At 34.5% G+C, this 26,655-nt stretch overlaps 1 protein-coding gene across 1 annotated transcript in view; it reads right to left on the bottom strand.

The window, feature by feature from the left end:
* Positions 1 to 5,486: 5,486 nt before the first annotated feature.
* The window catches only part of LOC117169840 (28S ribosomal protein S15, mitochondrial), a 78,399-nt gene continuing 57,230 nt past the window's right edge, over positions 5,487 to 26,655 (bottom strand). Inside the window, exon 4 of the mRNA XM_033356350.1 lies at positions 5,487 to 6,094. Coding sequence (XP_033212241.1) covers positions 5,842 to 6,094 — 253 coding nt within the window. The 3' untranslated portion in view covers positions 5,487 to 5,841. The remainder of the gene's footprint in view (positions 6,095 to 26,655) is intronic.

Raw genomic sequence — 26,655 nt, 5'->3', positions numbered from 1 at the left:
CAAAGATACAAGAGTCATGAGGGGTCCTGAATGCAATACTGATCATTACCTTGTGATCTCAAAAATTAACTTAGGTCGGGGATGGATAAAAAAGAGAACCAAGAAAGCAAAACAAACGCGAATCAAAATTAAGAACCTACAGAAACCGGATGTGCGAATAAATTTCCAAAATAAGATAATCGAAAGCATAGATAGTGCAACATGGGAGGACCGTATAAAAAACAAAGATACAAAGGGCTTCTGGACAATGTTACGGGATATCCTTGTTAGATGTACGATCGAAGTGTGTGGTACCGCAGTTGTAGGAAGAATGTCTGGTGATGCGTGGTGGAATGATGAAATTCAGGCTGCCCAAAAAGGAAAAAGAGAAGCGTACAAGAGAACTTTGAACATCGAAGGTCTTAGCAATGAAGAAAGAAATAGACGTAGAAATGATTATAGACGCGAAAACAGGATACTTAAACGATTAGTTAAAGAACGTAAAGATGCAATTAGAGCAGAAGAAGGGATAAAAATACAAAACGACTTTGAAGGAAGCAAGAAACTACTTTATAAAAAAATAAAAGGAAACAAAAGTGCAGAAATTGTCAACATGAGAAATAGTAGGGGGGAAATGGTATATAATGCAGACGGAATACTAGAGGCTTTCAGACACTATTTCAGAACACAATTCGGAGATAAAGCTATAGGACACCACAACTGCGATGTTGAATACGATACGATGCAAAACTCAATTGAGAAAGTCGGTGTCACTGAGGTTAGGGATATAATTAAGAACTTGAAAAACGGTAAAGCTGCCGGGGTAGACGGTATCAACGCTGAAATGCTTAAACACGGTGCCGCGTGCATACCACATAGACTGTGCGAATTGATAAATTTATGTTTCGAGATGGGAGACGTCCCAGACGATTGGAAAGAAGTGATTATCGTACCAATATACAAGAGAAAGGGAGATAAAAGCGAGTGCAATAATTACAGAGGGATTAGCTTATTAAGCATCGTTAGCGTTCGCAGATGATAAGGTTGTTATGGCAGAGTCTATCGAAGACTTACAAAGAATGTTGCACAAACTAGATGCAAGCATGAAGAGCATGGGCCTAAAAATTAACGCAAATAAAACAAAAACTATGGAGTTCGAAGGAAAGAGTGAGAAAACACTATGCAATATTTTATTAAATGATGAGAGAATTGAACAAGTTGGTAAGTTCGTATACCTTGGTAGCTTCATTACTAGGGACGGGAAAATAGATGAGGAATTAGGTAAGAAGGTTATTGATAGAGCAGGTCCCCTTATCAGAAGTAAAAATATATCAAATAAAGCTAAAATGGCAATAAATAATTCCATATTTGTACCGACAGTACTATACGGTAGCGAGACATGGACTTATCAAGAAAAATATAAGAGTAAAATTAACGCAATTGACATGAGATTCATGCGCGTAATATGCGGGAAAACCCTGATGGACAAAGTAAGTAACGAGACAATTCTAAAAGAATGTGGTGTAGAAGATACGCTAGTAGACACATGGGAAAGAAATCGGTTAAGATGGTTTGGACATGTTGAGAGAATGCCAAATGAACGACTAACGAAACAAGTGTATCAAGGTAAAGTAAATGGCAGCGTGCCCAGAGGTAGACCGCGGAAAGAATGGTTAGAATGTGTGAATGAGACCCTAGTTATAAGGGACATAAGAAGTCACAGAAACACGAGAGCCTGCATGAAAAAATGCATGGACATAAAAGAAGCTAGAGAAGTATGCCAGGACAGAAAAGTATGGCGGCAAATATTTAATAAAAAGAGTGTCAGTAGAATGAATGACGCCTGAAACAAAAGACCTTGGCTACTAATGGACCCAAGTGGGGAACCTTACATAACGACTTCGTGAGGTTCTTCGCTTGGGGTGATTGCTAGAGAGATTGATCAGCAACCTGGGTCGGAGCAGTGTTGCGGAACGAACGTGTTATTTACTTAAATAGCACGAGAATTCTGGATCCATCTGAAAAATCTCTATCCCTTCCAGACACTACTCCTTTCCCCTACCGAGTGAGTCACGCCTACCCCGAAAGGGAAATGGCTTAATGGTGTAATAATAAAAAAATAATACTTTAATGTCTTATAACTCTTGGTCTAACTGGAATTGTTTCCCGCTCTAAGGTAGATTGAAAGGGAAAACCTTTAGATTTAATGCATAATATAATGGGTGGCGGCCCTGCAGAGTTAAGCTGACAAATCATTAATCAATAACATGGCATCCGACAACGAACATTTGAGACACTGCATTTTCTTTGTATTCTCATTGAAAAAATGTAGCTGAGGTGGCCGAAATTATTTTCTCAGCCTTCGGAAAAGGTGCGGTGATACGTGAAACGTGTAAAAAGTGATTTCAGAGATTTAACAATGATGATTTTTCAATTGCAATGAAAAAAGCGTGTACTGTCTCTAATGCTCCTTGTTGGATGACATTGTCTTTCCTAATGATATTTGAAGTTTAGTTCGCAGGGTCGCCACTTAGTATATTTTGTTTCAAAGTGAGGTTCACCTTTTAAAACTACCTTCGGACCAACAAAAAATTAAGTTTAACCAAGAGTAACAAGACATAAAAATAAAGGCACCGAACTAATTTGCAGACTAATATTTAAAATACGGACTAGATAGAAAAGTTACGGAAAACGTGATGGTTAACTTTTTTTCAATCACAAGAATGTACTTTACAAAAGTTGAAATTTTAACAAAGGGAAGTTCACATAAAAATATTTTTTAGAAAAAGCCAATAGATACAGAGGCTTAAGATTTAAAAAATGGTTAAAACATTGATCAAATGTGACAGTTCCTGATGTAACAGATGAAACCTTAGCATTGGGTACTAAATTTGGGATTTCTTATAACTCGAACAATATCCCTGTTTATAATATCATTGCTAATATAGAAGATTTGTATTTATTTGTATTGTATTTATAAAAGAAAGATCCTAGGGCTAAATAGCCCTCTAAGGAACAGGATAATACGAGGCCATTTCAAATGTGTGCAAGCACTGATCGGTAGAGTACTTGATTAATCTTATAATTAAGTATATAAACTAAATCAATAAATTTATTGAATCGACCTAATAATACGCATCAAATTAGGCATAAGATAAATTTATATTAATTGAAACTGAGTGATTAATTAGTAGCTCATGTGCATATTTAAGTAAAAATAAAGAGGGAAAAACTGTCTGAATAAGAAACAAAATTTACAAAAGTTAAGGAAAACATAAGGATTTTCGAAGTTGCAATGTTCGAGAATAAAATGCGAGAGATTACCAATAAGTAATTTAAAGAGTTGGGTTCGAAGTATTGTACAAATATTTGAAAAAAGATTTTTAAAATGATACAGGGAAGGTGCACTTCTAATATCGTATGGAACTTTATTCCATAACCGGGCACCGCTTACTATAATGATCGTTAAAGCTGACACGTTTTGTGGAAAGGAATCTTAAGGATTTTATGTCTTTCACGAAGCCTAGACTGTCCTGGAAGGTCTCTGTCTAGAAATTGGTAAAGGTTAAATAGATATACAAGAGCTTTGTTTTGAAAAAGACTGTACAGTAAATTACCCATAAGGAATTGTCTTCTCTTGGCAATCTGTATGGAGTTATGTGTTCGTATTTAGGCAAATTTTAAATAAAACGGAAGGCATTAAACGCACGCTCGAGCTTTAAATTTAAATCGTCGGCCAAATGATCATATACTATACAACCGTAGTCAAAATGAGACAAGATTAAATTCTTAACCAGCAGTATCCGAGTGGAGGTAGGTTAAGAGTCCTTCTTCCTATATAGTTGATGTAGAATTCTGTGTTTTCCTCGAGATACTTTTTACATGTTCCTTCCAGGACAAAGTACAGTTAAGGAAATAAGAAGTGAGTCCAACAACAATTGCCTGAGTTTTCTCCGTTTCACGATTAAGTCCATTCTTCCACGCCCAGAGTAGAACCTGATGGATATCCTCCTGGATTAGAAAAAGCAATCTACTTAGTGAGGAAATAGGTCCGGTTAAGTAAATTTTGAAATCGTCAGCATATTTGTGGTAGTTGTAATGTTGAAGTTCACTTCCAAGGTAAGAGGTGAACAAATTGAAAAGGAGGGGTGCCAGAATGGAGCCCTGAGGACCCCACACTTGATTTACGACTTTTGTAGAAGCAGTGAGAGTGCTATAATTCGCCCGAAAACCCGATTGCATCGGATCAATGGCCTTAGATTTTTCTATAAATTTGGAAAGTTGCACGCGAACAATTTTTTCAAGTGGTTTAGACAATGCACATAAAATAGAAATATGCCGGAAGTCTTTTGGAGAAGTAGGCTTCGAAATTTTGAGAAGTGAGCAAATAACAGCCTTTTTCCAGATATCTGTGAAGATACCGACCTGAAGGACAGCATTATAAATATGCAATAGAATAGGAAAGATAATTGGAAGTGAAATTTTAATCATCATTATATATATTTAATATATCATTATAAATGTTGAATTAAGAAGGGTAGTGGAAGATGATGATGGTAAGTCTAGGGCGGGGAATGTGAAGAAAGTCTTAAAAAGGTGCAAAGGTGTAGCAGTCTTGTGCAATTTTGTTACACAATTAGAATATTTTAAGTTTATGTTTTTCTTTTTTATATAAAATGTACTTTCAACAAATTGATCAATTACATTACATAGTTCAGTGGTAGTACTTTGTAAAAATTAATTAGTCGCGGGAATGCGATCTAAAACATCATTGCAAAATATTGTTTTCGAGTTGGTAAAATTGCAGACATGAGCAAGAGCTTCTCACCAAGATGGCCACATGACCATTAAAAAACTTGTACAATTCAAAGAGCAGTCAGTAGCAGCATTCCTTGTCAGATTTAGGGGGTATCTGCGCAGGGAACATAAACCACTAAAGGATTATGCTCTTTAATTTTTGCTTGTAATCCCCCATATTCTCCTGTCATGTTCGGGGCGTTGTCATATGACAGACCATGACAATTCATAATGTCAAGATCTACAGCATACAGAATTTCGAGAATCGCATATTCCACCTCAGTAGCGGTACGATTCTTAGCTTTGAAAAACTTAATAAACCTTTCAACAGGAATATTGGTACTTAGATGGCACGTGCAGGGAAGGTTTTGGCGATAATGTTATAATTGGAAAGAGCGAGGTTCAGAAGAGGGGAGTATTTGAACTATATATAGATTCTAAACAGATCGTTGATAAATTTTCCGTAATCTAAATAAATGGGTGGGTTGGCTGACCATCACTGAAGCAATTAAGAGATAACAATAAACTTTCCAATTTGAAATGAATGCTATTTTCTAATATGGATGTTTTTAAGATATAAACGTAAAAAAACGTATGTTATTGTCAATTTGGAAGTCTTTTTTTAAATCTTTAATGACAGCACTCGACGCGGCCGGAGCAGTACGCTCCCCAACGACAGGGTCAATGAGTTGGATGCTAAGCAGTGGTAGCTTTCATACGAGCATTTTAATAAAAAATTAATTACAAACAAAATAATAAATATCAACCTTACACTAAAACGAGCTAACCTAATGGGTTCTACGTAAAAAATTACTAAAGAAACTGGGTTTTAGGCATACACAACACCTGTGGCACAAAAAATAACCTCATTGGTCCTCACTTTTATAAATTAGTGAATACAAAAACCATTGGAATTCTAGTAATATATGAAATTTGAAACTTCACTTTTTTATCACAACCTAATTAGGTTACACATATCAAACGAGGGTTTACACCAATGAAGTAAATTCTTCCGAAAGTTTGCAGAAAGCATAGTTTATTCCGTTCATTTAAAAAGAAAACTCATTAAAATTCTCCGTACTGTTTCGTTAACCTATTAGCATTTTCGATATCCTCTAGACTAATACTTGGCTCTAATCCACAGGCTATTTCTTCTTCTCTGATGAATGCAATTTTGTTGGCTTTTTGCTTAAAGAAATCTTTCTGTTGCGCCTTCAGTTCAGTTTTGTAAGCATCCAATTTTTCTTGCTTGACCTTGTTACAGTGCATTGCTGCTAATTTTCTCACAGAGTCTTTCCTACTCACGAAATAAAACTTCCTAAAAAGAAAACAGAAATATTATGAATTACTTAAATGAATATATATTTTTTCTTTAATAGAGACTCGTTACTGAACTCATTTTAAATCTGACCGGCCAATCAAGCTTGTTATGTAAGGATTTATTTTACAGGCATTCACAAAACTGGACCTGCTATACGATCCAAACATCGCAACAAGGTTATAAATAAACGAGAGAAGCTCCATATATCACGTTACTCTTAATAATCACGGACGACAGATTCAATATATTTGATATTTTTCATGTTGATAATTCTGTCTTATCAGAAGCACTTCTAAGCACTATAAGTATACGTTCTTTTTTTGTTTATAATTTGTGGTCATTTTGATCGACATATAGAAGTTGACCGACCACACTGTGAGGAGAATATATATAGGTTTTGTAGAGAGTGAAAACATTTGAGATATATGTCTCGAAAATGCCCTCGACCAATCAGCTTTATCCAGAAAGAGACAGGATTACCTCTCAAATATTCTCTCTCTCTATCTCTCTGCAGCCCATTTCCGTGCTCCCCACAGTGTTATCGGTCCATTTCTATTCGATGACCTATTTTCAAACTGTGTAAAAATACTTTAAAAAATAATTAATTCGTGGACAGAGGACGAGAGATAGAACTTAAAACAATTTTATTTATGAAATATATCATAAAAGTTCCTATAAAGATGAGGCTGGTCCCAAAACACTCTTTTGGTAGAGAACATGTACCTCTTCCTCTCCCAATTTGAGAGGCTCCCGGAGAAAGACAGTGTTAAAACGTGCGCCCAACTCTTAGAAATTGAAATGGTATTGTGAATAGGAAAAACTGGGTTTTCCGGAAAATGTGAAAAAAACTAGTTATTACCTTTTTTTAAATTGAATTTCAGTCATTTCTTGAAAGGTTCAAGGAATACTTCCTACTTGGTGATTTTTAATTTTGACGCCCACCCCAAACCTTTTTGTATTGTGTCACAAAAATGTCTCACAGAATGGAAAATAGCAGTTTTATATAAAATTCATGTTCAAGTGATTTTCTAAATCTTTTCTAACATGAATAATTTTTATTCGATAAGTGTATTAAGTTATTGACAATCATGAAAAATTATTATTTTATGGTATCACAAACACCAAGAAGGAATAATAAGAAAACCGAACTGCCATGGAAAACCTTTGATAGAATCCGAAAAGTGTCAAGTAAAACAAGCGTATAAAATATTTATTATTTAATTCAATCTTTTGGTTAAACGAATTACTAGACTGAAGTAAGATAACGATCATAAAAAGAGAACGTTATAAAAGTGGTAAACATAGATTACAATTACAATTGTATTTACATACAATTACCATTTCATTCAATTCTACGCTTACCACTTTTATAGCGCACTCCCTTGTTTACCGCAATCTTATATAGCTTAGTCATTCTCTTAACTAAAAGCATTAATGATATTTTACACCTTTACATACTCATTTTACTAAGCAAATAAAAAACTGTTGTTTTCTGCAAAAGAAAACAGACTCGCATAACCTGATAAACATACCGTTGCTCCTGCTAATTCGGATGAATGAGATCGGTCTCCTTACTATTCCTTCGAGAGGTACGATACCAAATTAATGTTGATTATAACATTTTTGGTGTATTGCATTTTCCATCTGTTTAAACAAGTTCCATTTGTTTATATAATATAATAAACACTTACACGCCGAGTTTACTAAAAGTTTAGCTTGAATCGCAATGAAATGAGAAAAACATTCTTCACAAAGGAAAAGGGATCTAACTAATTTTTCTGCTTAAATCTCGTTTCCACGATGTATATTCTATATGCCTTTTCGGGAAATTAAGAATAGTTTTTCTAAGTATTTATTAGTGAATAATTTCCCTCTATCTCTTTTTGACTTAAGGTAGTTCGTGTTCGCGAAATTCATCCAAAAGTTCCAACTCAACTAGATCCAATACACGTGTATATCAACCATACATTGAAACTTTTAATTAGATTTGTATATACTCAACTTCTACGAAAAGAAACACCTCGTATATGTTACAGGAAAAGTATATAATCTTGATTTTGTATATGATGATGCAGTTAAAGAAGAAAAACAGTGGAATTTGAAAATCCTTATCGTTGTCTGACTGTTACCCTGAAGGTTTTCCAAGTAGAGAGAAAATGTAATTTAAATTAAGAGTGCTGTAAGTAAACCTTTCTGAACCGAGCCTCAGGCTAATTTCTGAATTTTGAATTATCACCTGTCCGGGAGCCACATAAAATAGGCAGTATGGAGTAAAAATCACTGCAAATTTTAAATATACATTATGCGATGGATGTAATGCAAAAATGTGCACAAGAAATGTTTTGTGTCATCATAATCTAATTAATTCTGAAGATAAACCTGCAAAATATTTATAAATAATGCACGGAAACGGACTATTACAGAAATGGTTTTTTTTTTTGAAAAACACCTAATAGTTCCAAGAAAACATTTGTTCCAATGAAGGTATTTCGTCTTGTTATTGCAAAAAATGAGAATTTATTGCAAGTTTAGAACAGAAGTCCAGGAAAAACACAATGATGATCTTTATAAGAAAAATGATTTTTTACATTTTCCAAGACGCCGCCTCGACTATGTCATTTTCGATGACTTTTGCAATTTTCTAGCACCTTTGAGAAAAGAGTAAAAGTATCTGCCCGAATCGAGAAGTAATATTACAACATGTATGTAGGTTTAGATACTGGAATATACTGTTTTGATACTGTTCAATTTCACTCTCCATCAGTGATACATAATAATGAATAGCTTCGAATTTCAAAACTTATTTTGTATATGATTTCGAATAGTTATTCTTAAAAATAAATTATATGCTAATAAGGTATGCTTTCTGATTTAAATTGATCAATTTTATAGTTCTTAAATTTTTCTCATGATTGATATTAAAAACTCTTGTATTATTATATTAAAACTAAATTAAGACTCTTATTCATAATATTATTTCAAGTGGGATGGAGATTGTACGAGGTCCAGGCTATAAACTTTTATAATATATTTATGAATTTTATTGTATCATCATACACAATAGGGAACATTTACTTTTCAAATTTGAATGCGTATCACTCGAAAATATGTTCAAACCCACCCAAAAAGTGCGCTTCTTGATGTTTGAAAAAGAAAAATGATATTTAGAGATTTCTCAAGCCACATAAAGTATCTACCATAAGTAAAAAAAAACTTCTTTGCACATTTTAGTCTGATTCGTCCACATAATGGGAATTGAGCTGAAACTCAATATTTCATCTCACATTTAGCAGTAGAATACGAATTGAAACTTATTTTTAAAGTCTCACCCGCCATGCGTTTTTCTGAAAAAATTGGAAGTCATTTTTTTCGAAGGTTTCTTTTATATATATTTTTTTCATCTTTTTTTAAATGTTTTCTTGAATTTTTACTTTGATAAGCATGAAAGGTTAAAAGATTGTACATCTCAAAAATTTCGAATAAAAAATACCTCTTGCTCTTTTGCAACATCTTCCAGCGTTTAAGAAAAAATTTAAAAAATTAGACTTTTACGAAAAAAAATTTTTCCCGCCTCAACAATGGTTTAGCCAATATAAAAATGCTAGTTTTCCATTCTTTTATTAGTATAAGCTTTTGAAAATATTTCAAAAAAAAGATGGGACTTTCCACCAAATATTTTCTTCATATTATTAAAATTTGAAGAAAAAAATAAGAAAGATTTTCTGGGAAGCCCCACTTTTCTTATGTACTCCCATATTAAAAAAAATAAAATTACTTGATAAATAGTATATAAAATAACATACTTCACACTAAAAGTCTGAAAAAGTATGAATTTCTTCTGCTCCAGGAGGTTGTGAGAGTAAAGAAGAAAGATAGGGCTAGCAGGGAATTATAACAGGGGTTAAGAATAGATTGGAGAAAGAAGCTTATGACAGGAGAGAGAGGGAGGGGAAGCAAAACGTGTCGAAGATTTGCTGGGCGAAATAGAGGAGGGTATGGCAGTATTGGGAAGGGACTTAAATGCGAGAATGGGAAGAGAAGGGGGCCTCTACATGGAGGCAGAAAATCTTCAAAGAAGATTGAATGTAATAAATAAAGAGTGGAACATTCTAAGGGACTGAATGGAGGATAGAAGCTGGACGGTAGCGAATGGTATGGTAACTGGGGACGAGGAGGGAGAATACACGTATGCGAGTAAGGTGGGGGTATCGGTGGTAGACTATGTATAAAAATAGGGGATAGGGATAGGGATAGGCAGGCAAATTATATAGGGATTACGCTGATGAATACGAAGTACAAAGTATACGCGATAGTTTTGGCGGATAGGCTGCGGAAGGATGTCGAGAGGAAAGGAATATTGCAGGAGACACAGACTGGCTTTAGGGAAGGAAGGAGCACTATCGACAATATTTACGTTTTGCAGCATGTGATGGATAAGGAATTGTCAAAGAAGAGTTCGAAAGTGTACTCGTTTTTTATGGATCCCAACGGCGCGTTCTCTTCGGTGGATAAGGAGAGGTTGTAACAGATGAAAGATATCGTGCACGAGAGGTGTTTTCCATACAACTTTTTTAGACGTACAAACTTTCGTCCTAACGTTTTTTCTGTACTTGTCAGTGTTTGCGAGAAAAAAGTGGGAAATTCGATTCTATAAAAAAAATTCACCTGGCCACAAGACGTATTCAGCCCATATAAAAGTCTGATTGTATCTTACTTATTAAAGTAAACATTCAACAAAAAAGAGCAAAAAAAATAGAAGGTGGCGGTGTTTCAGAAAATCTCGTTTTAATTTTTTCAGACAAATGACCGTCATTTTGCTAGTTCTTCTTTCTTTATTTAAACGTCTAAGGATTTACATGACCTTTATTTATTACATAAACATCTGCAAACTTTATATTATGCTATTCTTACGAGCTCTTATCTTAATCTACTTTTACTAATACATAATAACAACTACTTACAAATCTTTACGTCTTTAATCTAGGCGACTTCCGCTTAATTTTTCCTTCACTTTCACTTTTATTTTATCTCATTCTCATTTTGCCATTTTTCCACTTTCATTCTTTCCCATTCGCCCCTCTAGCCCCCTCCAACCTCTTCATCCACTCGACTCCCAATCCATCCTCCCTAGTATCTTTACCACATTCTTTTGCCAGCTCCACTTATCTTCCATTTCTCTCCTACATCCTTCTCATACATGCTCCCATGTTTCCTCCTCCCATTTACATATTCTGCACTTTCTGTTCTCATCCTTTCTCAATACATCCACTCCCTTACCTCATTTCCCAGTGTATAGCTTCTCTGTCCCTTGCCTCCAATTCTTCATAGCTTACTTCATTCCCCTCTCCTATATCTCTTTTACTAAGAAACTACCTCCTTTCTTCTTCCAATCTTGTAAGTTCAACCTCTCTCCCTCTCCTTTCCTTTACCTTCTTTAAACAATTTTTCGCTAAATCCCCTCCCATTCACTCCTTTAACTTCGTCTCAATTTTCCATGCCGTCTTACCCAACACCTTGAATATTTCTTCTCTTGTTATGTCCTATTCCTCATCTCTTTCTCTACCATAGTTTTCTCCCTTCCTAACCTTTCTCTCGACTCCTCTTTACAAATTTCTTTTTTGCTTGTCCACTCTAATCCTATTTTTATTTCTCGTGCCATTTTCCCTATCGTGGTCCACATTTCCGTCTCCCATTTTGATATTTCTGACCTTCTCTCTAAACTGTTCTTTTCCTTCGATTAACCAATCCCCTTTTCCTGCTCTTTTTACCTTTGCTTCCTATTTATCCATATTGCTATTACTTTTTTCTACCTCTGATGTCACTTTTAAGGGAAAGTGATCTGAATCAATATAATCTCCTACTTCTAGTTTCTTGACCTTCTCTCTTACCTTATAATCCACTAGCACATAATCACTTACCGTTCCCCTTTCTCCTACTTAGCGTGTATATTTTCCTTCCTCATCTCTCTCTCTCTCTATATATTTCCGTTTAAGATAAACCATCCCAACTTCTCGAAACTCTTTAACAATTTCTTTCCCTCCACATACAGTACCATAATTTCTTTTATCTCCTCTGCTTTCTCCTGCATATCACCGTTCTCATAAACCCCCACTTTCTTCCAGTTCTTTCCTCCCATATTTACCTCTTCTACCATTAATCCTTCTTTTTGTTCTTTCCTCTCTTTCTTCTCCTTCTCTGTTATACATTCGTTCCTCACTTTCATTACCATTCCTCCCTTTGCTCTGCCTTTTTTATTCTTCATCTTTGCATTTTGAACTTGCCATTTGTAACCTCTTGGTAACCTTCCCCTTACTCTTTCCCATACCTTTTCACCTAAACTCGTATCCACCATACCTCCTACTGTGTCAAATTTCTCATAAACTCCCTATCCTTTCTTTCCAATCCTGCTATATTCTAGTAATATATCCTCCAATCTTCCCTACATTTGTTTCTCGCCTTTTTTGCTTCTTACTATTTCTTATTTTTATTATTATATCTTATATTTCTTATTATTATTATTATGATTTGTTTTTATTAAACTTTTACTCGGGTAAACCCGGTGCTACATCATAGCTACGGACTAAGTCAAGTGACTGATGAGATTAGAATGTTATAAGTTAATTCAAATAATTTAATACGATAGTTGAAACCCCCTGCGATGATGTTGTAGGTATACAAATACGAGCGGCCATGAGCGTTGGAGGTGACAACAGTCTCCTCTGGATGATTTCTTAGAGCTTTCTTAGAATAATATTATTATTATTATTCTGGGCTGAGATCGTAACAGCCCCCGACGCTTCAGTGATCTCGTTGCGTCCCCTTATAAGCCTTAAGCGTGGCCCCAAAGCTCTCTCCATAGGGAGGTACCGCAGCCACGCCGTTGGCTGATATTTCAAACTCATTGGTGCAGTAACTGCCTGTGAGCGTTACACGCTTCTCCGCAATCACAGGGCAGTGACAGAGTAAATGAGTAGAAGTCTGTATGTGATACCGGAGGTTTCCATGTCCTGTGAAAATTTTTCTTAGGACTTTCACTTCACTCCACCCGAGTTTGAGTAATTCCTTCGCTCGGTGAGAGTTTAGCTTTGATCCAAGAGTGTTTTAGCCTGTCTGCAGCCAGAGACCAAACCACACTCATTCTGATGCTCCTCGGTCAGCTAACTGTCATTTCCTTATTTCTTACTATCTCTTCCCTTTCTTCGTCCCAATCCCACCATATTCCATCCAGCTGTATTCCGCCATACTTAACCCATGTGCTTTTTCCCTTACTTCTTTCTTCTTCCGCAATTTTCCTCAATTCATACTGCATTCCTTTTCAATTTATCAACTCTTAACTCCTCTCTGACTTTAACTTTTCAACGTCTACTGTCCCTCTATTTTCAATGTTGTCTTAGTATTCCCCATCGTCCTTCTCCCCCTTTCTATTCTGATCTTTTCCCGGAGGTGTTCTGATCATTTTCGGTGTTTTTAGGATGGATCCTATTTCTTTTTTTTCTTCGCTGCTTGCTCTTTTTGCCTTATTCCTCTTCCTATTTATAACCGGTTCAATTGAGTCAAAACTATCCGCACTTAATCTCTCGCTCTCTATTGTTTTCCTATATTGTCTCCTTTTCTTGTCACTTTTCCACGTGCAGAATATTTCCTCGTCTGAATCCATCAAAAACGTAACCTGCGTACTGCGTAGCTATTGTCACTACAGCTCTACCTCACCCTGCTATCGTAATTTCTTCCGTGCTTCCCTCTCGTGCTAATCTTTCCCTAACCTTCCCTACAGCCTGTACTCGGTTGCACCTGCCTCCTCACCTTGCTTCCCACGGTAACCAAACCAACCTCTCAGCCTACACAAAAAAGTCTCAATCTCCCAAAATATTACGCAACTTCTCACTTTAATTCTTTCTAACATACAATCCTCACTCACAAAACCCTCACATATGCTCTTCCCATCAACTGGCCTCAAATTCCACTGCAAACTCACTATAATTAGCACCACTGAATTACTACTACCTGATATTCAGGGGTTTTGCAAGTCCCAGGAAGCTCAACACGTATTTCCCATAAAGGAAAAAAGACACTTTTGTACATTTTAATCAGACTGAATCCATTCGAAACCAGACAGGATCCTATAGTTGAAATCGCAGAATCTCTCAGGGAAGAAATACGTGAATCGAGTCGTAACTCAATATTTCATGTTGCAGAGTATATGAATAAAATACATCTACTTCTGCTTTTTGAAATATTAGGTCGATAAATTTGAATGGTTTAATACTAAAAGTGTCCACTAGATTGCTTGAGAACGACCAGATGGATAAAGGAAGTCTAAATGCCCTGCCCTAGAATTCTACCATTTCCAAAATTTTTGAAATGGGTTCTGCAGAAAGTTTCTTTACCGACTGAGTTCGGTTAGGAAATATTAGCCTGTGAAAAATAAATATCTGTATAAAATCCGAAAGGATTTTATACCATAATCCAAATAATAATTCCTTATATTTTTATATTGATACTTATATCTTCATCATTTAAATTGAGAAAATTTTCTTATATGAAATATAATCCTTTCGGATATTATCCAAATTTTTATTTTACACAAGCTTATTTTTCCTAACCGAGCTCAGGCTGTAAAAAAATGTTCTGTAGAACTCACTTTTAAAGTTGTCGGTAAGGTGGATCGCTAGGACAGGGTATGTAGTCTTTCTCTAGTGGTGCCATCTAGGACTTGCCTAGCGTTCGTTCCGCGGGGCTCAACAATATCTCTTTCGTAGCCCCCCACTCCCCCCTCTCAAAAAACGACATCAGTGTACAAATTGAGTTTTGTGAGTTTTTGTCGCAAAGTAAGAGTTTTCTGCAGTTTTTTTCTACGAATTGTTTACAATAAATAAATCACTACTTTTGACTGATAATGAGGAGTTAAATAAATTTTAAAAAATATTATTGTTTTCAGCTATTTTCTCTTTTAACGTAGTTAGAAATGTGCGGTAATAATTCATTCAAGTTACGAAACATGATTATTTCAAGAATCTAAAGGATCTGGTAAACTCTGGTGAATATATTTTAGTGGAAGAAAATATATATTTGTAAAATTGATATCAAACTTGAATTCCCTTCTTAGTAGAGAGAAAGGTTAGAAACAATATTTATTAAAAGTTGTAACACGGTACCGAAATAAATTTCGTGATCATTGGAGTAAGTTTATCTTGTCCCGTGAGATGTTATCATCAATTAATTATCCAATTCAGGTCTTTTTAACCTTCAAGTGGACAATCTATTTTATATCTTTTTCAATTAAATCATCAACTAATTATCCAATTCAGGTCTTTTTAACCTTCAAGCGGATAATCTATTTTATATCTTTTTCGACTTTTAATAAATGCTTTTATTGTTTAAACACGTGTTTGGACAATACTATTAAAAATAACCTCAATTACAAAAGTTTATGGTGAGCTACGAGCTCTAGGATAAGTGATTTGAAAGGCGCGCCCGCATGAAGGTTAATTTTCACACATGTATATTGTCCCATTTTTTAATGATTTGCAACAAACTGCGTGCTGTAATAAAGAAGACAATTTTTCAACATGGTTTACACATCAATTCCTTCCCATCTCTTCCTAATTATTCAATTTTTTGCTCTTATGTGTCCTTTTATCTCCTTTTTATCTGCTTTTTGGAACCCTATGAAACAGGCGTATGGGACATAAAATTAACTATAAGTTATGGGAAATAACTGAACTATATGTTATGAAATGTACGCAGCGATGAATTCTTCTTTTCATTGTTGATCATGGTGACTGAATATGGAACAAAAATTAGCCTTTGAGGGTTAGTTCCTCGGCTTGTAATGATTATTTCTAAAAATCAATAATATGAGGACTAGATCCTTTGTGAACAAAATTAATATACGTAAAAGAATTGAAGCAAACGAAAAGCAACGTTTAATTATTGAATGAAATGAAAAATGAAATGTGAAGAGAAATGTTTGAAGATAAACTGGGATTGCAAATATTAATATTTTTTCTTTCAATTTTTTTTATTTTCTTGTAATAATAGAACGGTGGTTATGTAGCCTATTAAAATTCTATGTCATATAGTAGTAAATTTTTATTTTTCTCTACTGGATGTAATCTTGAAATAATGGGAACGTTGGACCAGGCCAGAAACCGTCCGCTCGCTAGCGATTGAAATAAATCGAAATTCGGTAAAATATTCATTAATATAATTTCGATAGGCTACATTACCTTAATTATATTATTAAGCGAAAATAAAAAAGATAGGAAAAAATCGGTTAGTATTTGAAATCGCAGTTGATCTTGAATCATTTGTCTTACTCACTCACTCTCTTTAGTTGTCGTTGGTGCACGAAGGTGATTAGCTTAGAGGATTCTTCTGCCAGGCCTACATACATTTTCTTTAGGGACTTGACATGCAGCTTGGCCTCCGATGCAATCGGAAAATTTCGTCACAATAAACCATTTTTGTCAACTTTTTTTAAGCTATCTGATGCGTCACTGCCTCTTTCGTACAAATGGAAAACATTTAGTACGCACTTTGCCTGGTCTTTTCTGGAGATTATGTATATATAATGCCAGGAAATTAGTGAACTAGGGTGTAATTACAAACTTTATCTGGACTCTGTTGTGTATTGTATATAATGCCTAGAGATGATAATAATGCTGGATTATAAACATTAAAAATAACAATTATGCACCGAGTAGAAAAAAGTTGAAGAATCCAGAATTAACTTCTTCAGAGATGGGTAAGAGACAATTTCTTATTTTTGTGTTTATTTAATTTTAATGTTAATGCAAACAGCGAAATAATTTCGATTTTTTATTATGAGGTGTACAAATAAGTAAAGAAATCCAACAAAATGCTAGTATTAATTAATATAGTGGTCATTGGCTTCTACTGCTCTTTGCTAACGGTCAGGCAATTGATGGATTCCATAGCGACAGAAGGTTTGATTTTTAACTCTATAAATTCATACACCATTTTTCGCACTTCATCTTAAATTATAATTCGCTGCTCAACTACGCTCTTTTGTAACGAGCAAAAAAGGTGGTAATCGGACGAGGCAATGTCTGGAGAGTAAGCCGGTCACGGCGGAATTTCACACTGCAATTTATCTATGGTTTGGCAGGCAACGGAACTTCCATGTGGCCTAGCGTTGTTGTGCTGAAATATTGCTGGTCTTCGACCATGCACAAAATATGACCTCTTTTCTTGCATTTTTTTCGCAAAAATGGTTCAGTTACAAAGAATAACGTTCGCCAGTGTTACTTTTTCTAATTTGACCGTTTGGCGAAAAAATCTAAGAGATCATATTTTGGACACAAAGACCAGTAATATTACAGGACGACATCGCTAGGTCGCATGGAAGTTTCGTGGTCCGCCAAACCACAGAAGAATTTTAATGGGAAATTCTATCGCATCCTGTTTACTCTCCAGACATTGCCCCGTCCGATTACAACATTTTTCGCTTGTAATAAAACAGCTTAGCTTAGCACCAAATTCTAATTGAAGCTGAAGTGTGAAAAATTGTGGATGACTTTCTAGCGTCAAAATATCATGCCTTCTTTTACCCTAGAATCCATAAATTGCCTGAGCATTGGCGAAAAGTAGTAGAAGCCAGTAGACTCTATATTAACTAATACTTGCATTTTGCTAGACTTTAATAAATAAAAAAAAAGTTTCTGAAAATGTGTAGAACTGATGTATACACCTAATAAATGTCATATTTCATCTCGAAGAAAATGTTTTTCTTATACTTGCTTTTTTATTGGAATTATGTTAGCAAAGTGTTCTGGAAACATAATTAGGAATATCATTTCAATATTACTAGAAAAAAACCTGATTTATTTTTGCCTGGAAACGTCTAGAATTTGTATTTATTTACAAAATGAACAAATAGTGATAAATAACAAATTTCGATTAAGACACGTAATAGTCTATATAATTTAAAAAAAATAACTAAAGAACGACTGCTTTCTGTCTAAAAATTTATAAAATGTGGACAAAAAATTTTTTTGCCTGTAAATGTCTGCGCTGTACATTCTTTATATAATTTTTTTCTGAAACTAATTATTAAAATTAGATCTCAACTTTGAATGGCCACGTTTAATCCGAATAATGAAAGCAAGCAATTTCAGAGAAGGAATATTCTTAAAAAACGAATAATACCTAATGTTGATTATTTGTGAATACAATTTGTATAAAACAATTAACTATAGAAGTTAGCGATTTTTCCTTTCATATAGCTTTGGTAATTGAATGCAAGCGACGGCAACTTTGAGAAAAAATTTCAAGCATATAAAAAACGAAATTTACACTAAAATACAAATTTTTGCAACAAAAAAATAAAAAATGGGCTCTCACCAATCTCTGAAGAATTTAATCCTGAATTTTTCAACAACAACATAAATATAATCGGTGCTTAATTGCGTTCTAAATGGTATTTTAAACCTCTTTTTTATTTCACCCCACTGCATCGCACTCTCCCTGATCATCTGTTGCTGATTAGCTGCTGATGTGCACGCACAGGTGTCCACGTGGATTTGAGAGATACTTTGATCACCGAAACAATGAATGTTGCAAAATCCTGACTGTTCTATTGAAAATTTTGTACGATATTCGTATTATATTCCTCTACACGTCTGTGGTTTTTAACCTACCTGGTAAAATCTGCTTTAGTGCAACAATTAAAAATGTGGTAATTATACTCGTTTTCCAAGGTGACATATGCTAAGGCTCTGTTTTTAATCGTCAATATTCACCGTCACAGACTCAACGTCCAGTTAAAAATTTGCAAGATAGTTGCATAATTATCTCCACTATATATTGTGAACTTTAAGGTATTTTGTAAAATAAGTCATATTTCGCGTGAAATACTTTCAGACTCTGAAAACTATGATAAAAAATTTAAATAATATGACAATTTTTAAACTTATTTTAATCTATTTTCCGAGTAAAGTTTATCGAATTTTTTTATTTGTTTTTATGACAATTAGATCCATTTTCGATAATGAGACACAAGTCATTATTTATATAGTATTTTTTTACTCTAGGGATTTCTGCTTCATTTAATTATTATCAAATTTATAAAATTATTGCCCTTTCACGTGGTTGAAGTTATTTTTAGCTCTTTGCTTAAGTTCGAGAATTTTCATACTATGTAATCAATTTTAAGATTAACATGAGATTATTAGAATGCTTTTTATTACAGAATTCAGTAGAGGATATATAATAGGCCATTTTTGCGTATTAAGTTACATTTTAAACTAAACACAACTTAAGCCCCTCTTTATTGACAAGCGGGTTTAATTGTTTTGTGATAAAATTATGAGTAATAAATAAAATTATGAGTAGGTGATTCCTGTCTATTCTTAGTCGCCGAACCCGAAACCGTAAACAAAATCTTTCTATCATGTCAGTATCTTGAGAAAATTCAGGTCAGATGTGATTTTGGAAATTATTTTGAAACAATATAGGGCACGAACCTTATAATCTTGAAACTTCTAATGCGGCTCAATTTAAAGCTTGAACCTTCTACCTTAGCGCTAGCTTACCATCTTTCCTATACGCCATTCGGAACATGAAGAGCGATAAATGAGTGGGTGTACTGTCTCACGAAATTTTGTCCTGATCAGTGATGATCGTTGTGGGGCATTATTTCTAAGCAGTCCCAACTTTAAAAGTCATGTTCTTCGATTTTCTTTAAATTCGCGAAATATGTTCACCTACCCAACAGTACGTAATCGACAAATTTATAGACCACGATTACAATCCCACTCCACGTGATGAAGGGGGAGGGGGCGGGCATTTTTAAACCACACCGCCTGCACAGGTATTTTCAAATGCCTGTAACTTCCTTTCTATTTTCGCAATTTACAATTTTTTATGACAGTTTTCGAAAGGTCATTTTTCACTTTTTTATTTTATTTTATTAACGAAAAACATAAAAAATGCTAAAACATTTTTTTAACAATTGAATTGTTAACTGTTAATTATAAAAATTATTAATTAATTTAATTGTTAATTGGATAAGATCCGGGTGGCGTCGCGTCACAAAAGGTAGGCTCGAGACCAACGAGCTCCTCGAGTAGACAGGTAAACGAGAACTATCGCAGCTTCAATTTGAACCCTCTCCGAAAAAAATTGGACTAAGAGAAAAACTTCCAGCCACTCTTTCATGTAGGAATAAATCAGTCCGTCGAGAAAATCCGTCAAGAGCGATCCCGAAGTGGCCAGCCCGGTAACAAAGACTTGATTCTGACTCATAGCCTGGCATTAAAAACGACATTGCAATACCTTTAAGTCGCATTTAAGTCGCTTTAAGTCACATTTTTATATTAAAAAGAATCAAGTCGCATTGACTGGAATTGATTCCATTCAATATTTTATCAACATCATTAAATGGTATTACAAGCAAATCACTTATTTACATTGAAGTTCATGCTCATAAGAAATTATTTAGGTTGAAAAGAGCTATATACAGTAAAGCACATTCAATGAATTTTCGGACAAAAGCGCAATTGTCACGGATTTATGGGTATTGAAATGTCCTTTTTGTGTCAGTCTATGGATTGAATACCAAACATCTTAATCACAGTTTCAATAGTTTCAAAGGTTTCGTAGTCCCGGGCTAAAAGCCATAGGATTGTAGTTGAGTGTCCATTCGTCCTACTTTTTTCCTGCCAAAACCAAATGATCGATTTATCAATAGCACATAAGTGCCAAAATTCGGTAATCCAACAGAGCATAAGCGTCCAAGATTGGAATTCTAAAAAGGTATTCGCGTCAATGTTCGGAGCTTCAAAAGGGCAGGTACATCAAATTTTGGTCACGCGAAAGGGCAAGCTATATAAGCGCAAAAATTTGGCACACCAAAACGAGAGAAGCGCTAAAAGTTTCAAATGTCAAAAGGACATGAGCGCCAACATGAACGTGCACGGGTGAATATTTTTTATATTAGGATTAGAATATATTTTTCAAGAAATAAGAAATACAGAAGACATTTAGGTATAAAGGAAAGCAAAGGGTCTTGAGGGAGTTTTGTCAAGCAAGTCAAAAACCCTGTCAATTTAAGTCTGGCCATTGACGCGTAAGGTTCAGCTCACTTAAAGTAAATTATTTCGGAAAGATCTTTTTATTTTATGTAACATTATTACTTGAATATATATACCATTTATTCCAGTACAGTGTTTTATTTATCTGTGTCTTCTAATGCCTTTTACACGCGTTTTTCCACTTACGTAGTGCTTAATTTATATATTTTGTATTCTGCAAGCTGCTAACAGGTTATAGGCTTCAGGATACTCAAGTTACGGAAGTGACAATCAAACAATAATAAGTTTTGTCGGTTGTCAAAAAACGTGCAGTGATGAAACTAAAGTGAATCCACAATTGTAAGTGTATAAAGTGTAAGTGAGTGCTTCTAAGGATACTGAGTAGTCATAGCGGACAGTGCAGATTTCAAAAATGAGAAACTCAGGGTATTTTATGGCACATAGGGATGCGCAGTATACTTCCACAGAAGAAACACTGTATATTTTAATAGTGTACAAATTGTAATATAACAGTACTGCGCAACTTAAAGTACCATGCGGATTTCATCAGGTTTTCGATCTCGTATCGTGGTTTTTAAGTCAAACTTGTTATAATTTAGTAGATCTTTCTTAGATCATGGCTATACAATTAGGTCCACAATCTTTTACATATATTCCAAAAAAAATCGAATCCCTTATGATAGTGTTAAGTCAGATTTTCATATAAATTTGTAAGTATTAAACGTAAATGTTACTAAACAGTTTTTTGTATTTATTGATGTCACTAATTTAAGAAGTCCCTCAGGCTAAGAGGAGCTTGAAGGAACATGAATGTACATGTAAAATGCAACACATGCAAGCACTGCTGGGTGGTATTACAATTAGTATAATATTTCAATATTTACACACTAAATAAAAAGTGAACCTAAGCTAGTGTATGAATGTGCGAATAAATAAGAGCACTGATCAGCAACATCAATACGAGAAAAAATACCGCTGCAAAGTGATATAGATGTTCTCACTATGCGTGCATTTATTCGTTCTTATTTTAGAAGCATTTTACGTCCTCGTATGTATTAAATGAATTTGCTTCTTCGTAGAGTAACGTTTTTCTACAGTAAGAGAAAAAAATGGATACTTTCAATATTTTACGAAATGTTAATCATTGTGTTGTGTTACCATGAAATATTAAAATATGTATCCGTAACATGGGAAAAAGCTTGGGAGCGGGCTTCGCGGCCGCGAAAATGATTAAAATTTCATCGCTGTATGTTATGTAATTATAAAACTGTATTTTATTGAAACTTTCAAGCTGTTGACCTCATTCAATTTTTATTTTATAAAGTATTAAAAACTACTCCACATGAACCACAAACATAAATGATTTTATCAATTTTTAATATTTTATAACCACAAATTTTTTTGAAAAATTCATAAAAAATCGTAGTTTTGGTTTCGAACAGTGAAAATTTTCATTAATATTTGGTTTTTATTAGGTTTTTTTGGTTCATATAGAGTAAAGAAGTATCCAAATTTAAAAAATCACAATTATTTCTGTTTCCGTTACGAATGCCGGACGCTATCGTGCACAATAACTAAAAGATATTCAGTAGAAGGGAAAGAGAACTTTGGACTCAGTTTCATCAAAGCCCCTATAAGGCTATCATGAAAATATAGGCAGACTTCACCTTCTCACCTTTCATCTTCATCCCTACGAAACAGGGTATAATTGTCCATAGCTATCATACCGGAAGAATTATTAGGTTTGAGCCAAGTCTCTGAAACAGCTGTAATATGGTGAAAATACAAGTTTAAGAAATACTTGAATTTAAGAAATTAGGCCAAGAGGGGCTGAGAATTTACTTGGCAAATAGACAAGGAATTCATACAGATGCTAAAAGAAACAGGCACACGTAAATTCTTGAACAAGGATAAGGCTAGAATAAAGGTAGAGTTACTTGATATGAAGAGTTCTCAACAGCATAATGCTACAAAAAAAAAAAAAAACAGTAAGTCATATACAACACAAAATAATCCCACTAAAAAATATTAGTCAAAAGAAACTATCAATATAATCTGAGGCAGGTAAACTAACCAGGTCGAGAACCATAACATTTTAAGTACATTTGATACTATTCTAATACTATAATAAAAATGTCACCAACAAGATAAAAAGTAAGAACTTGACAGTATAATTTTAAACTCTTTTGATTGATACCAAGATTCAAAATAAATGTTATAACATTTTTATAGATTTTTAATTCAACACTGTAACCGAGGGCTAGTAATAAAAAATGATTCAGACTAAGACAATATTTATCAAATATCGCTGTGAAGAAATACATTGATGTGGAACAGTTGAGGATAAACCTAAATCGAAGAAAGCCTAATTGCTATTTCAGCTGTTCAACATATTGAGGCAAGATAAGATGAATTCGAGGAAGACTTATACTCTTTTCGACTGAAATTTTTTTTCCTGCAAACCGAAGGTACTTGATTATCTTATGCCCCCTGGGTTCGAGGGCAATGGTGTAGGTTGTCTATCTGCATAGCGTTAGGGACTCCCCAATGAATAAACCTACACCAAAAAAAAATATGCGACTATATTAGTTCAATAAAACCTTGGACTAATACGCTTCGCATAGATTTAAACTCTGCAGGTAAAAAAGTGGAACTGGATCTCTTCATTTAATTTGTAATTTTATCGGGTTGAGTATAGAACCGACGCTATAGCAATACCGAACTACATCGAATAAGTGAGTATTGACATGGAGCAGTTCTTTATGTAGAACTCGCAACGTTCATAAGTTAAATATCAGCTGTTCTAGAGCATCGAGAACACACTGTTCCAGTTCTGTATCGGCTACGTAACGAAATCTGAAGCACAGTTTGTTGGTAAGATAGAATCTTTACGATTGAAAATACTAGACGCGTTCGTTTAAACAACGAGCAGCTGCGATTCTAAAAATGCAAAAATGGAGCAGCTCAACGTATAAAATACTCACATTGAAGTATGAAACGGCGCTAGGTAAGGCAAAGCGAAACCCGACCCGTTCAACGTTTTCATACCCGAAATCTTTGCGTCTAAATAGCAGTGCGTGAATATAGATATACGAACACGACCAACAGCGAGAATCGAACGAATCTGTAACGTAGGAGCTTCGCGTGAGCATTGCGCTGAGTTGAGGCGCCGGACAATATGTGTTGGGAAAAATTAAACACTAATTATTTAAATATCAAATTTAAACGTCGCATATGGGCCGATACAATCAAATGGAGATTTGCCAAAGTAACATTTTGCTATAAAAATGACTCCAGCGGATCAAATGAGCAAGCTCAAAATTGTTATTTTTAAAAATTAATTTATTTTATTTTCAAAAATTGAGACGCACATATTTGTATATTTTAACGCACAACGAATTTTATAACAATATATATACGAAGTAAGATTGAAAATCGGCTTGCATTTTACAGTGCGAAAAATCTAAATTTTACTTCATTTGATCAGCTGGCATTCCTTGACATGCGCCGTTTAGATTTGAGAGGACGCGAGATTTGATATTTAAATAATTAATATTTAATTTTTCCCAGCACATATTGTCCGGCGCCTCAACTCAGCGCAATGCTCACGCGAAGCTCCTGCGTTACAGATTCGTTCGATTCTCGCTGTTCGTCGTGTTCGTATATCTATATTGACGTACTGCTATTTAGACGCCGAGATTTCGGGTATGAAAACATTGAACGGGTCAGGTTTCGCTTTTCCCCACCTAGCGCCGTTTGATACTTCAGTGTGAGCATTTCATACGTGGGGCTACTGTGTTTTTGCATAGTTTGAATCGCAGCTGCCCGTTGTTTAAACGAAGCGCGTCTAGTATTTTGAATCGTAAAACTTGTATCTTACCGACATAAAAAACTGCCTCATGTCAATACTTACTTAATCGATGTAGTTCGGTATTGGTATAGCATCGGTTCTATACTCAAACCGATAAAATTATAAGTTAAATGAAGAGATCCAGTTCCACTTTTTTACCTACTGAGTTCTAATTTATGCGAAGCGTATTAGTCCAAGGTATTATTGAACGTTATGAGATTTTATGGAATTGAAATTGATACAATTTATCTACATCGTCATTGAACATCAGATTTTTCAAAATTGTGTACCAAAAGAGTTAAGTGATCCGTGCGGTTTGCAATGGCCTTAATCTGCCAAGTTTTCGAAAAGTTGAATAAAACTTGCAATCTTAATTAACTCTCACAATTCTTCTCTCACTATACCTGATCTGGAAAAATGATTTATTTTACAAGGGCAAACTTTTAACAATGGTTCTTCGAGTCTGTACTCTTTCACGCTGTTATTCTTCACTTGCTCTGCCTTTCATGATTCTTCACTTGAAGGGAGAAATAACAAGTTCGCCGACTGAAATTTGGATGATTGTCAACAAGTTTAATTTTAGACTTCATCGATTTCTAACTTTCTCCAGCGGTAATATGACCACTTTAATTTACCCATCATGAGCGAGGCTCGTTCTGGCGAACAAAATAATAATTCAGGCCGTACTAATTTCGTGTTGATTTATTGACATTTTATCAACTATTAGACACTCACACATTCAAATTAGCTAGCCTTGTCAGAAAACTTTAAAACTAAAGTAAATTATTTTAGTTCTTTAGATTAAAAGCTAAAACTTTTCCATTTTGGCTGAATTATCAGCAGCTGTCAATTTAAATTTCTCCTTTTTTAAGTGGATGCATTATTCTCTGACTTATCAGAGTGTTTCAGGTAATTCTATGCACTGAGATCAACTTTAAGAAAATCTACAAGGCTAATAAAACAGTGGCTACTGTCAAATCAGGATTGGAACTTCTCGAACGACGCTAGAAAATCTGTGAAACCAATCATCTGGAGATAAAGGCGGGAACCACGCAAGCTGAGGATGAGGAATGAGCATATTTTTCAAAATCTAAATATCTCGCTATTGAAAATGCTTATCTTAATGTTCGAGATTATTTGCATAATCAATTCGCGTTGCTCAATCCTGAGCCTAGGGCTAATCCAAGTTTAAATCAGTCTCAAATTATTCGAAATGATTCCTTGCCTGTTAAAATGCCTCCAATCACTTTCTCGGAATTTTCAGGAGACTACAAGGACTTGGAGAATTTCAGGGATTTATTTAACGCTTTAATAATTCAAAACAAATCCTCGTCTAATGTGACAACATTAATAAAAGCCGTTTTTCCAACTTTTTCAGAAAACTCGGGATTCTGGATGGCAGTTTTAAAAGAAAATGGTGTATTTTTAAAAACTTCTAGACGAATTAACAATATCAAAAAAAAGTTTTATATAAAAATTGAGTTTAATTTTGAAAATGACCACTGTAGAACTCTGTGAATATATGTTCCGAAGTTTCTCAAAAAATTTCGGTCCCGTATGCTAGTTATCACTTAATCAATTCAATATTGCAATAATTAATTGAATAAATTCATCATTTAATAAAAATTATTTCTCTAAAATCTCTCTCTCTC

The sequence above is a fragment of the Belonocnema kinseyi genome, chromosome 1, assembly GCF_010883055.1.
Source record: "Belonocnema kinseyi isolate 2016_QV_RU_SX_M_011 chromosome 1, B_treatae_v1, whole genome shotgun sequence".
NCBI classification, from domain to species: Eukaryota; Metazoa; Arthropoda; class Insecta; order Hymenoptera; family Cynipidae; genus Belonocnema; species Belonocnema kinseyi.
This window is presented reverse-complemented; position numbering and strand designations above follow the sequence as displayed.